General features: G+C 44.9%; 3 protein-coding genes across 3 annotated transcripts; all 3 read right to left on the bottom strand.

The window, feature by feature from the left end:
* Positions 1 to 2,524: 2,524 nt before the first annotated feature.
* LOC139832403 (wall-associated receptor kinase 5-like) lies at positions 2,525 to 3,292 on the bottom strand. Its single transcript, XM_071822157.1, has one exon. The coding sequence runs from the start codon at positions 3,290 to 3,292 to the stop codon at positions 2,525 to 2,527; it is 768 nt and encodes a 255-aa protein (XP_071678258.1).
* A 3,409-nt stretch (positions 3,293 to 6,701) lies between these two features.
* On the bottom strand, positions 6,702 to 10,765 carry LOC127308098 (uncharacterized). Its single transcript, XM_051338869.2, has 10 exons — positions 10,633 to 10,765; positions 9,788 to 9,824; positions 9,298 to 9,375; positions 8,493 to 8,517; positions 8,380 to 8,412; positions 8,146 to 8,267; positions 7,935 to 8,065; positions 7,553 to 7,776; positions 7,203 to 7,450; positions 6,702 to 7,048 (listed from the first exon to the last, which is right to left on the bottom strand). The coding sequence occupies exons 2-10, from the start codon at positions 9,788 to 9,790 to the stop codon at positions 6,959 to 6,961; spliced, it is 954 nt and encodes a 317-aa protein (XP_051194829.1). The 5' UTR covers positions 9,791 to 9,824; positions 10,633 to 10,765; the 3' UTR covers positions 6,702 to 6,958.
* Positions 10,766 to 12,495: 1,730 nt separating this feature from the next.
* LOC127308097 (uncharacterized) lies at positions 12,496 to 14,393 on the bottom strand. The gene is made up of 3 exons (XM_051338867.2): positions 13,942 to 14,393; positions 13,252 to 13,826; positions 12,496 to 13,149 (listed from the first exon to the last, which is right to left on the bottom strand). Exons 1-3 carry the CDS (start codon positions 14,213 to 14,215, stop codon positions 12,826 to 12,828), a joined length of 1,173 nt encoding a protein of 390 aa, XP_051194827.1. The 5' UTR covers positions 14,216 to 14,393; the 3' UTR covers positions 12,496 to 12,825.
* Between the last annotated feature and the right edge of the window lie 1,749 nt (positions 14,394 to 16,142).

Here is a 16,142-nt window from a genome sequence, read left to right as displayed (position 1 = left end):
GGCAGAAAAAAGCATGAGTAACACAATAAACTTTTGTTCATATAATAATAATATGTTAACCACATTTCCTATCAAATATACGTACATTTCTTTTGATGCAACTTTCTATCCGGCAAGGTTCATCAGATGGATATGAGCCTAATTACAGGAATCTTAATTACATGCATATGCACCAGATGTAAATTAAGGATAAGAACCATGAGGATAGCTGCCAGTTCTAATTTAAACATGATCTTCTTTTTAGAGAAATTCAAAAACAATCTAGTCTAGCAGTAAAAGAGCCAACTATGATGTGAGCTGTCACGACCTAATAGGATCCATAAGATATGAATGTACGACTCAACCAGGAAGTACAAGAAGTCCCATCTACCACTTGCATTTTCTATAAAAAAAAAACCGTCTGACTCAGATGCATAATCCAGCTATATACATGTTTTGCTCTCTGCGGATAGGTCTAGGCTGCATTTTGGCGTATTGCAAAGCTTTATTCAGGTGGGGATTACCATATATACGTATGCACGATGGAAATACGTGTGCATATTGTGTGGTATATGTGTTTAAATCGGCATAATGACGTTTATGAAACGTGCAGTGGTGTTTTTCAAAAAACAAAAGTTATAGTGGCATTTCTCAAATAGCCAGAAATTGTAGCGGCGTCTATGAAAAGTTACTTCGACTACACTTGGGACAAGGGCTTGAAATGAAAATATAAATTTTGTAGGCGCTCTTGCCATACACCTTGTTTGGTTGAGAGTTTATAAAGTCACTTACTTAATAAATACTTATTTTTAATTGCTAGCACTTCCACTCCAAGACCATCCTAATCTTTTAGTCTGCAAATGATGTCCATCGAGTAAGTCCATACTTTCTCTCACGGTCATCGCTTTGGCAACAAAATCCTGATAAAAAGTTCATTCTTTTCCGTACACTTTTACGTATTACAAAGAAGGATAAGATGAATAGTGGTAGGCTAGTTAAAACTGAATTAGTTAACACAAACACATCCCCATATGAGTAATTTTCCACCCAACTAGCGAGTTTTCTCTCAACACGATCCTCTATGATCTTTCAGGATTACCAAATATCTAAAAGGGAAAGATCTGGCCTCACATCCGAACAGGTTAATGTACTTCACCTCAACATCATTTGCTTTGCCGGAGCAGAAGACTTTGCTCCTATGGAATCTAATTTTTAGTCCCAACAATTTCTCCACACCGAGCACTTTTTCTAAATCGTGTTCCATGGAAATAACATCCGCATACTACAAGATGAAAATACCGCCATCAAGTAAATGTGTCATTAAAGCATCTATTTGAGCATCTTCCTTGTCACGTGCAATCTAAATGACACCAGCTTTTAACATGGAAAGTAAAAGGCTAGCTTCTTTAATTCAAAGCCGAGCTTATTTCGAACCTTCAGTCTAAAAAAAGGCTGGTTCAATATTTAACAGCGATATGTTCACTTCAATGGGAGCCTCTGCATTAGGAACATGCAGTCCTCTCTTACTAATGAATGGCAAGAGAAATTGATGCATCCCGATAGTAATTAATTATAAGCAAGCAAGATACAACGCTATTAATTAATCCCGATACATTGATGAATTCAGCTACTCTATCCCCTTAACTACTGTTACACGCTCGGTCTCCCGCTTCCGCTGAACTTCGATGACACGGGACTCAATGTAAAACTGATAAGGGCATGACATGAGACTCAGGGCCGACCCATAGGGCAGGGCAGAGGGGCGCTCGCCCCGGGCCTCCAGGAGCTAGGGGCCCTGGGCCAAGATTTGTTTGCATATTTAATACACTTATACATATACTCTTTGGGTTGTATATTTAAAATAATTCTAGAATATATAGATGTTTTATGATGTAGCATACCGCTTCTCTACTCTGATTCCTAATACCAGAAGAATCAACAATTACTCTTTAGGCCATACGGTTTAGAATAATTCTAGAAAATACAAAAGATCCAATCATACCTCTACTCTGACTCCTTTTACAAAAATAATTCAATACTTCTAAATATTTTTTCCTGGTGACATGATTTCTCTTTAGCCTTTCCAAATATGAACCACAACACCGACTCTCATAAATTTTCTCCGATTAATTTTAGAGATATATATGTATATGTAGCTATGGTAAAAATAAGAATAATGATATATAATTTTCTCGAACAATAGAAATAAATAGCTTCAATATCTTTACTGAGATTTCAAAGACCATGGATCTTTCAAATGTAAATATTATTTAGTTTGCTATTGCATTACCCGAATATTTCTCTTGTGGAATACTAATAAATTTTTTTAAAATTATGCGTAACCAAATGGCGGAACATGACGGAGATTGTTAGGGGTGCCAAGTACACCAATCGTACTTAAACTGTGAATAAAATGTAAAAAATAGCATAAATATATATCTTTAAGGAATTCTCCATAGTAGGGGGCCATGGCCCCCTGGCCTAAAAAGCTTCGACACTGTAAAGAAGGGGCCTTTAGTGTCGTGTTGCCCTAGGCCCTCGAAATCTATGGACCGGCCCTGAATGAATCTTTGCATCCCTCGATGATGTAGGGGTTACCGTCGTAGTCACGGTTGCACTGACACGGGTAGCCTCTTTTCCCAGGCTCGCAGTGGATGTGCTTGCTCTTGCATAGGTTACGTGCTACCTGATCCCGTTCGCAGTTGGGATGCGACCTCAGGTTTCGCGACGATGAGCTATTATGAGAGAGCAACACCTCCCACCGGAGAATAAGAGGAACCTCCAGGTTTTCTATCATCGTCCTGGCCTGACGACACTCCATCATCAGCTTGCCGGCAACACTCGGCTGGTCGAACCATCCCTCCTCCGCAATGAACACGTACCCATGCAACGTTATGTAATGATGATCCTGGGATTTTCTGGTGTCGAACCATTGGAAGCACAATTCCTTGGGCATTCCATCCATGGACTCAGAGATGCCCGCTTGGCAGCATCCCATGCCGTAGCAGTACTTGCCGCTACTGCCGCTTCCGCCATGGATGCCATTTGTTGGCCATCTACCATGGATGCCATTTGTTGGCCATCTATTCGTCCCGTGGGTGGAAGTGGAGGTGTCGTTGTTGGAGCAGAAGGAGGCGCATCCGCTGATGACGGTTGGATTGCCATGCCCGAACAGTGTTGCCTGGACGTTGCACCCTGTGAGGATGAGCTCGTTGCTGCTGGAGAGCGAGTAGGGCGCTTCTCCATCGAAGAATGAAGGGAAACGACCAAGCATTTTAGGGATCCCATCAGCTGTGAATGCCCGGTTGGGCATAAGGTCGGTCTTCCGAATGACGCGCACCGTGGTATTGGGAAGGGAGATGCTGACGACCAGGGCCGGCTCATAGGGCCGGGCAGAGGGGCGCTCACCCCGGGCCTCCAGGAGCTAGGGGCCCTGGCCCAAGATTTCTTTGCATATTTAATACACTTATACATATACTCTTTGGGTTGTATGATTTAAAATAATTCTAGAATATATAGATGTTTTATGATGTAGCATACCGCTTCTCTACTCTGATTCCTAATACCAGAAGAATCAACAATTACTCTTTAGGCTATACGGCTTAGAATAATTCTAGAAAATACAAAAGATCCAATCATACCTCTACTCTGACTCCTTTTACAAAAATAATTCAATACTTCTAAATATTTTTTCCTGGTGACATGATTTCTCTCTAGCCTTTCCAAATATGAAACACACCACCGACTCTCATAAATTTTCTCCGATTAATTTTAGAGATATATATGTATATGTAGCTATGGTAAAAATAAGAATAATGATATATAATTTTCTCGAACAATAGAAATAAATAGTTTCAATATCTTTACTGAGATTTCAAAGACCATGGATCTTTCAAATGTAAATATTATTTAGTTTTCTATTGCATTACCCGAATATTTCTCTTGTGGAATATTAATAATATTTTTTAAATTATGCGTAACCAAATGGCGGAACATGACAGAGATTGTTAGGGGTGCCAAGAACACCAACAGTACTTAAACTGTGAATAAAATGTAAAAATAGCATAAATATATATATCTTTAAGGAATTCTCCATAGTAGGGGGCCATGGCCCCTGGCCTAAAAAACTTCGACACTGTAAAGAAGGGGCCTTTAGTGCCGTGTTGCCCTAGGGCCCTCGAAATCTATGGATCGGCCCTGATGAGACTACACAGCTAAAAAGGAGGATGAGAATCGTTCGCCAGGTCTCTGACATCATTTGCGTGGCTAACTCAAGATTGTCATGATGGCCTCCAAGTAAAATTGCATGATATGGGCATATAATTACAACGCTTCACGACTGGCCAGATCTGTGGATAAGTTTTGGGAGGTGGTGCACCTATATGGTGTATTTCCTAATTTAGAACATCTCCAGTCGCGTCCCTCAAAAAACGTCCGGCACAATTGATTTGGGGCACGTTTAGGATCGCGCCGGACAAAAAGAGACTAAAATTCTGTACAAAAAAGAGACTCCTCCCAGCCGCGTTCCTCAAACAGCGTCCGGATACATGCATTTTAATAGAGGGGACCACTCCATATGGAAAAAGTATGTGAGAGAAAGTATGGGAAAAGAGACTGACATGTGGGGAGTTGGTGCTGCATGCATGCGTCCGGACGCTATTTTTGTGTCATAGAGTCTCTACCGGGGACGCCGGACATAAAATGATGCGCTATTTAGCTTTGGGGGAGGCGACTGGAACGCGTTTTTCGGATGCTCTTAGCTATGGAAGACAATCCTCCATCTTGAGGGAAACAACTGTCCATACGCGGGAGTTACCGGAAAGTTATTGAGGTGTGAGGTGGCTGATAAAATGGTGTGATGCGTATAATTTTTGTTTCAACTGTCACAAGAAATGTGGTTGGGGCATACTATTGTCCTTCGTGCCACAATGATGATCCAGAGACCAGAGAGCATGCTACCACATACCGACCATATTAACGTAACAAGTAGTCCTGTGGTGGTAATAATGGTGATGCAACGTAATGTCTATGTTTGATATCTTTATGTATCTGCCGGGTTTTAATAACTGTGTGTTTAAGTATTTTTTCTTAATTCAAGGTTTTTCAATTGTTGACATTGTTTCTGTTCCAAGTTAACAACTTTTCCTTCAAAAACGGAAGGTCAAGACCAGGTGAAGATCATTGTGATAAACTAGGAAAGCGGCAATGCCTCAAAGGGCGTCCGCTATACGATGCTCCACATGTGTTGATCAAGAACGATGGATGGCTATGGTGCACATAAATGAATGCCACTAGTATTCCACCTCTGAATGTCCAAACTAAAAGCAAAGACAAATGAAATATGTACAAAACGCTTTATGAGTTCATGAGCAGATATTTAAATAGTTTTTGCACATCAGTTGAACTAACCGAGAGTGGCTAACTTAAGGTAGCAATTGGCAGAAAAAAAAGGATTGAACGCCAACATGCCTATCCAAATTAAGATGCCTCGGTCACTAAGGGATCAAGTAGAGCAAAAGTAGGGGTTCGAACTCTTCTCCCTGATAATTTTTGTTAAGAAAGTACTGATAAATTACGCGGCTTTGGTTCTACATATCTCTTTTTATGTTTCAGGATAGGGAATTAGCCATGGGCCTTATTTTTCACAAACTAATATTAATAGTAACTTTTTTTTGTTTCAAAGCAAAACCAAATGAAAATCATTTTTTGTAAATAAGCAATAAAGGTCCCTTTGTATCTTGCCTACCCGAGGACCAAGCTCGTTATGGGTACATTATTAGCTGTTATTTGGAGATTTTTAGTTGCTGACCTACTAGAGGATCAATGACTTCATATTAGTGCATACAACTCGCCTTTGATAAGAAGAAGGCTTCCCACACTCTCTCTACTCCCTTGTCTCAATCTCATGTCTTGCACTATTTGTATGTCTTCAAATACAAAGGATTTGAATTTGGTATGTATGGGCATAGAAGGCACCGGGAGTTACTCATGTATCGCCGGAATTACAACAAGCACTCGATGTGGCATTCCTCCGCCTTTTGTTCTGCTTCCAGTTCCACCGCATCAGCTATTCTCCGTTTGTCTCGTCTTTTCACTAAACCTCAACCAGTTCTGCTCCAGCTGTTATGCCACGCTCTCATGCTATCTCGAGAAACCAAAAGTGGAGATTTTCTCGTTTGGTTAGGATGGAATGGCGGCTGGCGGAGTGCGGTTTGCTTAAGCAAATGCTGCAAGATGTTCCTGTAGTGCAAGGACCAACAAACGTGATCATCTTATAATTGGTGTGAACCAGAAAGCCTTTAGATTTGCCGCGCTCGAACTGCTCTCACAAAGAAAAATACACATCGTTTGGCTATTGATCCTTGAAAGGATTGTTTTTTTCTCGCATACAATGTGTTATGGGCATAACATATACAACATTTATGTGACTCGCAAGATGTAGAAATTCCGTGTTGTGGCCTGTGTGTGTGATTTATTGCTTCTATGTATTTTGGTTTCTCTGGCCTTTAACTTGACTTTTAGAAGTAAGAATCGTCTGTTGTAGGTTGTGTGAGAAACATCAATTGCAAAGCGAAGCATTATCAAGTTTATTGAGAATTATTGCAAGACACACTCACGATTGCATGTGGCAAGATATCACGGAGTTGCCCCATATCAGCACAAGCTCCATGTGCGTGTGTGCTGATAAAAACTTGTCTTCCTGGTGCAGATAAAACAGCAGATAAAGGGAATATGTACAGGCTCCTTAAAATTCCATGAGAGATTAAAATACTTTTCTCACATCAGTTGAACTGAACCAGTTAGCTGACACAAGGATCAGTACAGCTGATGATAGAAAAAGAAACATTCAACATCCAGACACGAGACAGCACTAGTCAGCCCAAAGATGGGACCAGAGATAACTAAACAGTAGCAGATCGAATTATTCTCCCCGATGGAGGTTGACACTTTCAGTACAGATAACAGATTTTCTGACTATTTAGCCCTTCAACGAGTACTTCTTTCCTGTAAACGCTGAAAACTTCGGCTCTTCTTTCTTCGGGTCCTCCTTCGCATCCTTCTCAGGTACCTAGCATTGGTGAACGAAATGTTAAGATGACACGGGCGTTTAATGCTGGAAGCATGGGTAGTGTATCCCGAGGACTTTTGGACAAACGCCCAAAAAATATGGTAACTGAGTTTCCAAGACAACCACCACAAGGTGCATGTAACAAAATACCAACCTTTTCTTTTGCTTTTGATGACTGGCTTCCGCCGGGGCCAAAGACCAGTTTTCCCGTGGTTTTACGTGCCGCGGTGCTCTGTGATGTGGAGGCTGCAGCTGTTGAGGGCTGCACACTGTTGGTCGCATTAGCTTGCCGCTTTGCAGGCGAAGAGGATGAGCCTTCCAGATCTTTAGGAGCCTTCCCATCCAGGCGCCTTCCAGGACCTGTGAAGGGGGTGAACTTTGGTTCCTCTTCAACTGCGGCTTCTGCAACAGGAACATGCAGGTCATTTATTACTAATGAATGGCAAAAGAAGTTAATGCATCCTAACCTAACAGGTACTAATTAAGTGTAAGCAAGAATGCTACCTGTAGTAGGATCTGCGCTAGGAGGAGCCGAAGGTTTTGGTCGCTCAGGCTCTACGTAGTCAAGTGGTGGGGCAAAGTCAACCTCACAATCAGTCTCAATTATGCTTACAGCACTGGAAGGCTTTGTTTCAACTATATCAATGTAGTATTTTTTGTTATTATATGCCACCATAATGCTGTCACCAGTGGTTAGACAAGAGTAGTTCCGCAAAGTTTTCTCCAAGCTGCCAGAATGACAAGAGCACAGAATTAGTATTCTTCAGGGATCTCAATACTCATACCAGGAAACCCCAGTCAAGGTACAACACACAACAGGTGTAGCAAAATGAGATGGAAAAGGTTTCACCAGGAAAGAAAATAGTTTTATGAAATCAATACTAACATTGCTTTAGGGTTTGTAATGTCTAAGAAGTCAGTGGTATGAGGCTGCAGCTTCACATATGTGCCCTTCGGGAGGGTGGCATTTTTTATGAACACCATATCTCCTTCTTGCAGAAGAAGATTTTGCATCATCTGGTGAGTACATGGGGTTAGTTCAATTGACATGATAGCACACAAAATTAAATGTGAAAATATCCTAAACCTAGGCCTACCCAATATGGCATGTAGATCATGCCTTCTTCTGCAATGAACTCTAGGACACCACAGTGTGAAGTACGCTCTGCTGCTGTATTACGGACTTCAAATAGCATAGGGTATTCAATATGCAGAGATGCTGCAGAGGACAGAACATGTTTGAGCATTTACCGTGATAGCATGCCCAGATTAATCACACAAACAAAGTGAACTATCAAGCATATGCATGTTTCTTCTCGTTTCTAACTTACCGAGACGATCAAGCGCTGAAGGTGGCATGATAACTGAAACAGAGAAGGTAATAATCACTTCAACTGCCAAAAGTAATTTAAAGCAAGGAACTAAGTGTGAACAGAAAGCATACTTTTGTCACCAGATTCAAGCTGTGGCTGCAAGAAAGAGTACAGGAGATGTTTCAGATTGATATCCAGGAACAGGAAATAAATACTTTATATTGAGAAGTACTAATTCCTCTTGTTGTTGAATGAATTCATGGTTGATGCTATTCAAGAAAACCACAACATTGCGTGCTGCATCAATGAGGCAAGAGTGGATGGAAACATGGCAACAGAGAACTTTTTTTTTGGCTGTCTAGATCTATAAGCCATGTTCACTAGGAAAAGATGGATCATAATCCAACAAACCTTGATTAAGAGTACACGATATAAAATTCAAGTTAAAGGGAGATCAAAGAACGTGCAGAACATAAACAATTCTAGCCATTCCTTATGTGAACATAAACAATTCCACTAGGACGTGAACAAGAAATCAGATTATAGATTATAGTACTTACTATTAAAATATCGATCTCGCATGATCCATGAAACTGGATCATGCATGAAGTTTACTGCATCACTACTAAGCAAAGTATTGTTTCTATTGGCAGTTTGGCACTGACTTCAACTAGAAAAAACTCCATATCAAGAGGATTGCTACTTCAAAATCACACTATGTGCATTCTTTTTTACTTGTTAGATGGCTTGCAGTCAACATTTTATAACTTTGATTACCAAAACTAAGTGAGTTCTAGCTTGAGATGGCAATGGCAAAGTTTGTTTTGTGTACGAAAAGCACCTAAATTGTCATGTCAAAATTGTACTAGTAGAGCAGTCATCAAAATCACTTGCATATCCCTTGTTTGGCACCTTAACCGAAGGAGGTTTAAATACCTTGTCAATGAAAGATGCAGGGTAGCAGCGGTAGGTCTGCTCAAAAGTGCTTCCACGGTAACCATAGCCTTCAAAATACTATTTACAACAAACGATTGCATTAGGACAATGTGATGTACTTCAGAAATTGAAGAAGCTATACAGATCTATTGTGAAACTATTCGTGGCAAAAGTACTAATACATCGAAACAGAAACTGATTTACCAAATAAATTGCAAAGTGGCAAACTGATGAAGAAGGCATGTACTAGCTCACAATAATGCAGAAAATATCCCAGTTTTTAAAATCAACAGCATATACAATAGACAGAGGATTTGGATCTTAATCAAGCGCTATCAGATTAGTTTAAGCTATGGATAGTAGGGAACAAGTTAAAAGTTTGTAGGTCTGCAGTGCGCCTGGTGGTAATATGATCTATACACTACATAGTAAGATCAATCTCTTTTTTTCTTGAGATTTAGTAAGATCAATCATGTGCTGAAGGACTTACCATATTTGCAAACCTGAAGGTTAACCTCTCTTGCACCCTAGCATATGAGGAACAGGAACATATAAGTAAAATCATGATGAGCAAAAGCAGATGCAGTACCACAGAGTCACACATAATCACAACTGGAAATATGAATTTCATTCACACAGGTGTTTATTAGAGACAATAAGGAGACACAAAAAAGACAAATTTAGAATTGCAGATACATGTTACTCAGGACTAGGAAGGGCGTTCAATACTGACAAACAAGTAGCCTCTCAGGACTAGGAGGAAATGGACTGTGCCATGCTGTAGTAAAGTGAATCAATTTAAGTCAGCGAAACTAAATCTTCAGGGGACAAAACTAAACTCGGCTCCAAAGTCCAAAACAATCACTTCTAAAAATCAATCACTGCATGATACTCACTCAGATTAGGTCCTCTAAGATAACCGAAGTATAGTACCAAAAAGAACTCCTCTACAGCATACACAGTGGACTAGTGGAGTATAACGCACCCGATTCAATTCAGAAATAAGGTATCCATACTTACGAAACATCAATTCACCATATTACTTCAACAAAAGTATTATAGAACAACAGCAGCGGGAGAGGCTGCTCGTCCCCAAACGCATAAAAGTGCTTCCTTTTCCGCACCCGTGGGAAGAACCGGCAGCACGCGAGCACAAGTACGCAGCACGCATGTCTCCGCACAAAATCATATACTAACCCGCGACTGGGCATCCCATCGAAGCACGGACGGGAGCACGACCGGAATCGGGCGGAGGTGCCTGAGAGATTGATCGGTACCGGGCGGCCAAGGGTTAGGGGAGGCGCAGAAGCTGAGTCGAGGGGTAAAGGTGAATACCTAGGACGGGGAGGAGGTAGCGGCGGCGGAGGCGACGGAGGGGAGAAGACTCGTCCTCGATTTCGCCGGAGCAGGAGCAGAGGGAGGAGGTAGGTTGGCTTCGATCGGAAGGAAGAAGTGAGGAGGAGGCCAAGAGAGGGGATGAGGACTTGGGAGGAAGAGGAACCGAGCGCTGAATAGGGCCAGTGACTTTGGACGTACGGCCCAAATGAAATAGACACTGCCCTCAATATGGCCCATGTTCGATCCGCCAAGGCGTGACGTTTTTTATATCTTTTTATAGTTCTAAAAAAAAAAGTAAAAAAATCTATTAATATCATCAACAAGATATGGGTTAGATGCAGCCTCTGTCATAGTGTAATGTCAATAGCTAGTCGACATGTCAAGGATGCACAAGGTGAATACTTATGAAGAAACAATATAAAAGAAGCTACGCCACCACCACCGATGGAAACCTGAATGCGACATAATTTCTCCAACAGTGATGCTCTCAAGAAGAAAACATTGCAGAAGCATCAACATCGCCAATAAGCTACCAAAGTTGGATCATATATTTTCGCCTCAAAGAAAGTCTCAGCAACCTTCCCATCACACCTTCAACAAGGAACACATATAAAAGCATGTCATTTCAAGGCACAACCGGCGCAACTTATAGGGTTTTCAACCCAGAGATCAAGACTCTGTTTTTGGAGAGCACTACCTAAGGATGCCACTGTGTGCGAGTTTTACTTGCCAAAACAACACCCCCATATCTCCTTGCCTTAACTACGTCGAACAAGCATCAAAATCATAGCCTAACACACCTTACCAACAACCGCCTGAGAACCATAAAACCATAGGCTCGTGCGTGAGATTCTTCGAGGGTTTGCCAAAGTTTGGAGGCTTCTCGCTAAATCAAGGCATCACGAGTTACCAATTCATTCATGACACCCACATTATGCTGACTGGGGGACGCCTCGTGCTAACTTTATGTGTTCACACCGGAGTTATCAGCATGTTCATCCACGTATTCACAATCCATGTATGCACTTCATAAACTTAGGGTGTATTCAACAATCTCTAGCTTCTTAGAAATCCACCAATCCAACTTCCCAGAGCGATCCCCTGATTCGTCCACCACCTCACACCACACTACTCCGCCCCCGCTACCCACATTCTCCGCACGCCACGACCTCGACCTCCTCCGCCTCCAGCAGTTCCGGTCAGCTCCTCCTTGACCTCATCCTCAAGAAGTGGCTCGGTACGACGTGCCTTTTATGCCAAATCATAAAAATGAAAGCTACTTCCCACTGAACATGCCAGTCGAACTAGGCGAATAGTAGGCTAGAATGTCATGTGTCCCTGGTAGGACGGCATAAATCAAACGGATTGCCAGTTCGATCGAGGATGTCGAGCGGTAGCTGGGGCGCGAGGCGAAATCAGGTGGCGGCAACCAGAGGATAGAACATGGCAGCGTCGGGTTGGCCGGGCCGAGGAGAGGGCATGATGGCGTCAGTTTGGCCGGCCGGAGGAGAGGACATGGCGACGTCAGGGTCGATCGACTGGATCGGGCAAAGAGAGAAATAGAACATAAGAGGGAGAAAGGAATGAAGCGTTTTTCACTTAGCAGCGGCATAACTTTGTAATTTTATGTTGCTTCATGCATTGCTGATCCGAGAATTTGCAGAAGAGCTGCTCCGAGTTTATAGAGAATATTCGGCTAGCTTCTCGAATTTGGAACTCCTTAGCTGTCTGAATTTGTGGCATCTTCAGATAAGCAGTGGAATTGTTGGTAAAGTTTCAGTAGTTAGTTCAAATTGTATGAAATGCCCAGCTGACAAAGAAAATATATCACTCTTGCACACAACTTATTAGGAACTGTCCTTTTTCCATGTTTTTTGAAATCTCCTCGAATTTTGGCACTTGTTTAAACATACTCCAAATATCACCATCATGGCATCATCCCTACCGTACTCTGTACTATTGCTAACCAATCATATTCTAATGACTGCATTTCCGGTATTTTTTTCTTGCCGATACATGCATGTGCATATTTAGTGACTACTAGATCACTGCGATTCACAAAACTCTATACAGCCGAAATCTAGCAAAAAGTTCAGATTCAGTTTGGTGTACCCGTATGTATAGATTCACCCTTTCCTTCCCTGTACCATGAAGTATATATGTCAACGAATATTGGTCTCTGCAAGAAAGTCACTGCCCCGTGTGCTGCTGCTGCGACGGCGGCTGCAGCGCGAGCTTCGCCGTGTCCTTCCACAGCCGCGCCTCCATGTCCTTCTCCATCAGCTTCCTCTCCGCGCGCCGCAGCGACGCCTCCAGCTCCTCGATCCGCTCCCGGCTCCTCCGGTGCAGCACCTCCTGCAGCCGCCTCTCCAGCTCCAGCGCCGACACTCCCCCGTCGCTGCCGCGCTCTTCGTCCTCCGAGTCTCGCCTCCGCCTCGCGCTACTGCCGACGCCGGCGCCGGCGCCGAATCCCCCATCGAGCTCGATGAACGAGTCGCCGTCCGACGACGATGACTGCACTCATCCGTACACAAAGTCAATAACAAAACCTCGCATTCGCATTGACAAAAAAATCATTGTACGTACTGATTCATGAGAGAATCCAGCCAGGTATACCTCGGGTGATTCCTGCTCGGTGTTGTAGTTGTTGAGCTGGAAGAACTGCGCCCCGGCTACATCCACGGTCATGCTCATAGAGTCCTCCATTTCTGACGACGTCCCGCTCTCGCCGCTCGCCGTCTCCATGCCAGACGTGGAAGCGGCGGCGCGGTCGACGTCGAACAGCGGGTTGCCTGTCAGCGCGTAGAACGAGTCGTCTCTCCGCTCATGCAAACGTCGAGGAGGAAGAGACAATTCCGGAGAAGACGAGGAAGCGGCGCCGTCCGCGCGCGCATGGGCCGAGGCGCGGCACCGGCACAGCGAGGCAGCCGTCGTCGTGGACGGCGGAGGGTCGTGAATACTTCCCGGCGAGGCGGCGTGACTGTCGGCGCTGATCTTCGCCGTCCTGGCCAGCTTCAGGCCCCGCATCTCCTCCAGGAGCGCCTCCATCCGCGCGCGCACCTCGGCCATCTTGTTGAGCTCCACGCAGGTCTTGGCGAGGAGGAACAGCAGGCTCAGCCCCATGCCGACGGTCGCTTCCGTTGACGACGCGCCGCCATTGCTCTCCTGCTTCCATCCCACCCTTACGCACGCTGTGATGCAATGGCAAGCATGCGAAACTCTCAGCGACCGATCACATGAACATCAAACAGAGGCCGGTAATGGAACTGAGACCACGTACGCACGGCAGTACGGCACGACACGTACCTGAGGAATCCGTCGACACGGCCTCGCTCTTCTCGGCGACGACGACGGGCTCCTTCCGTCTCCGGCCGCCTTTCCTGCCGAACCGGAGCCTCGCGCAGGTGAACATCGGGATGCGCAGCCGCGGCGTCCCAGGGGAAGGCGGCGAGGGCGGGGTAACGTCCACCGCCGGTGCGTCCTCTCCGTCGTCGCTGTCGGCGAGGCAGTCGGAGATTCTCTTCTTCTTCTTGGTCGTCCCCGCCGCGGCTCCGTCAATGCCGCCCTCCGCGGATGCCATTGCGCGCGCTCGAGCAGGAGTCCGGAAGGGAGTTGATAGAGATGAGACGAAGGAGGGCGAGGATGGGCAGCGGGGTGTCCGGCCGGCGTGGCGTGTGGAGAAAAGGGGCGATGCGTGGGCGGGCGGGCGGGGCGGCAGGGGAGGTGGCGCCGGTACGGTGGGGACGCGGGACACGTCGTTGCCGGACTGTTGGCAACTGCCCGCAGAAAACAACATTCCCTATACCAAGACCGTGGGTGGTCGGCCTGCCTCGATATTATCCGATCATAATCCTAGGCACAAAGCCATCTCGACCCTATAAGACACATCAAAAGCAGGTTTATTTCAAAGGAATTCGAAAACATAGGCATAGGAAAAATACGGGATTGTGTGCCATGGCAAAATCCTACTAGAATCAAAAGCGCGGAAATTAGTTGTACAAGTTGTTTGGTTGCATCGCATGAGAAACGCGAGAAAATTTCTATAGACGTTGAGTACATGCCGTAGTTATCGTAGACATACATGAATTTTCCGGAAGGTCTAACCTTTTACTAGAAATCCTATGAGATTATAGTATAGGCAAGTAATCTAAAAGAATTTTGAAGGGTTCGAATAAAATGGACTTTATAAAAAAAATCTTATCCGTAAGAACCTTACAAAATTTCTTTGAAAGTCCTTTGAACCAAACAAGCCCAAAATATATATATTTTGGTTTATTTAGAGTGACCCATGGATAGAAAAAAAAGGCCGATGTCCTTCCCTGATCCATTTAGATTGGGTACATCCATCAGCCTAATGCATTTTCGTATTCCCCCTCGCCGCCATGAAGGACACAACGAAGTCAATGTCGGCCCTCCACAACCGCACCTCACCTTTTCCCCTATGGCCTCACGGCTCTTGCCTGCGTCCTCACGTTTCCCACATATATTGCCGGGCTGTGAGAAGGACGACGCCGCCTAGAGGATGGGCACACCATAGGTAGAGGTCATGCATCGCCGAAAGATGACCACTTGGGCCAGGATGCCCTACCAGGCACACGAGCGCTTCCCGCTAGACGCCGAGGCGACGGAACACTAGGCCTTGGCGAAGGGGTTATATATACGATTTTTTTTGCATATTATTTGTTTGTGCCACTCACATAGGGGCTAGGGGAGGCCATGCCCTCATACACAAGCGGTCCGTGGCACGTCCATCCTGCCACATTTCCAGCCTAAATTTAGACGAGAAATGCATGTAACGTTCAATCCGTTCGCCCCGCACCGCTGAGACGTCTTTTCTCGGCCCTTTTATCTTTGGGACCAAAACAGATGACATCGGTCTATTTGGACCGGCAGCCCCTAATGGCTCAATCTAGTTGCACAGCAGTTGCACCATCAATGGCGGGACGCTCTCGTCCTTGGCTAACTTCTGTGCGTAGTCGTGTCGATGCCTCCATGGCATTACACCAGTGTCACATCACTGTGGCTAGAGCCTCAAAGATTCATAGCGATGGATCCAGTTCAACGAGAAAAAGGAGGCATACACCTCTTGCTACTTGCAATTGCTAGACGTGCGATTATCAGTAACCATCTTAAGATATCCATGGAGATATCAGGTGTCGAAAGATAACACGAGATCCAACATGGGCGCCTCCCAATCCCCTACGTCAGGTCACATCAAGCAGGACCCGTCGCCGGCAACTGTATCATTCCCCCCAATCATTAATCGGCGATCGATGCACTTGACACGGTCCCAGTCTCGCAGATTACTCTACTCAGAAGGCCCCATCTGATTGGCAGCATGCATGGCCCCTCCGCCGAGCCCCGCCAGAGACGACGCGACAAGGCTAGCGCCATGGGACGAGACGATCCGCTCTGCGGTAGCTCGTGCCGACCTGCCGCCGTCGTCCATGGCAGACCAGCCTGCAACCTCGCGAACAGTATTGGTGCCGACGACGACAAGCCGCCCG

The sequence above is a fragment of the Lolium perenne genome, chromosome 6 (assembly GCF_019359855.2).
Source record: "Lolium perenne isolate Kyuss_39 chromosome 6, Kyuss_2.0, whole genome shotgun sequence".
Lineage (NCBI taxonomy): Eukaryota > Viridiplantae > Streptophyta > Magnoliopsida > Poales > Poaceae > Lolium > Lolium perenne.
Note: the sequence above shows the minus strand (reverse complement) of the source record. Positions and strands in the feature narration are given on the sequence as shown.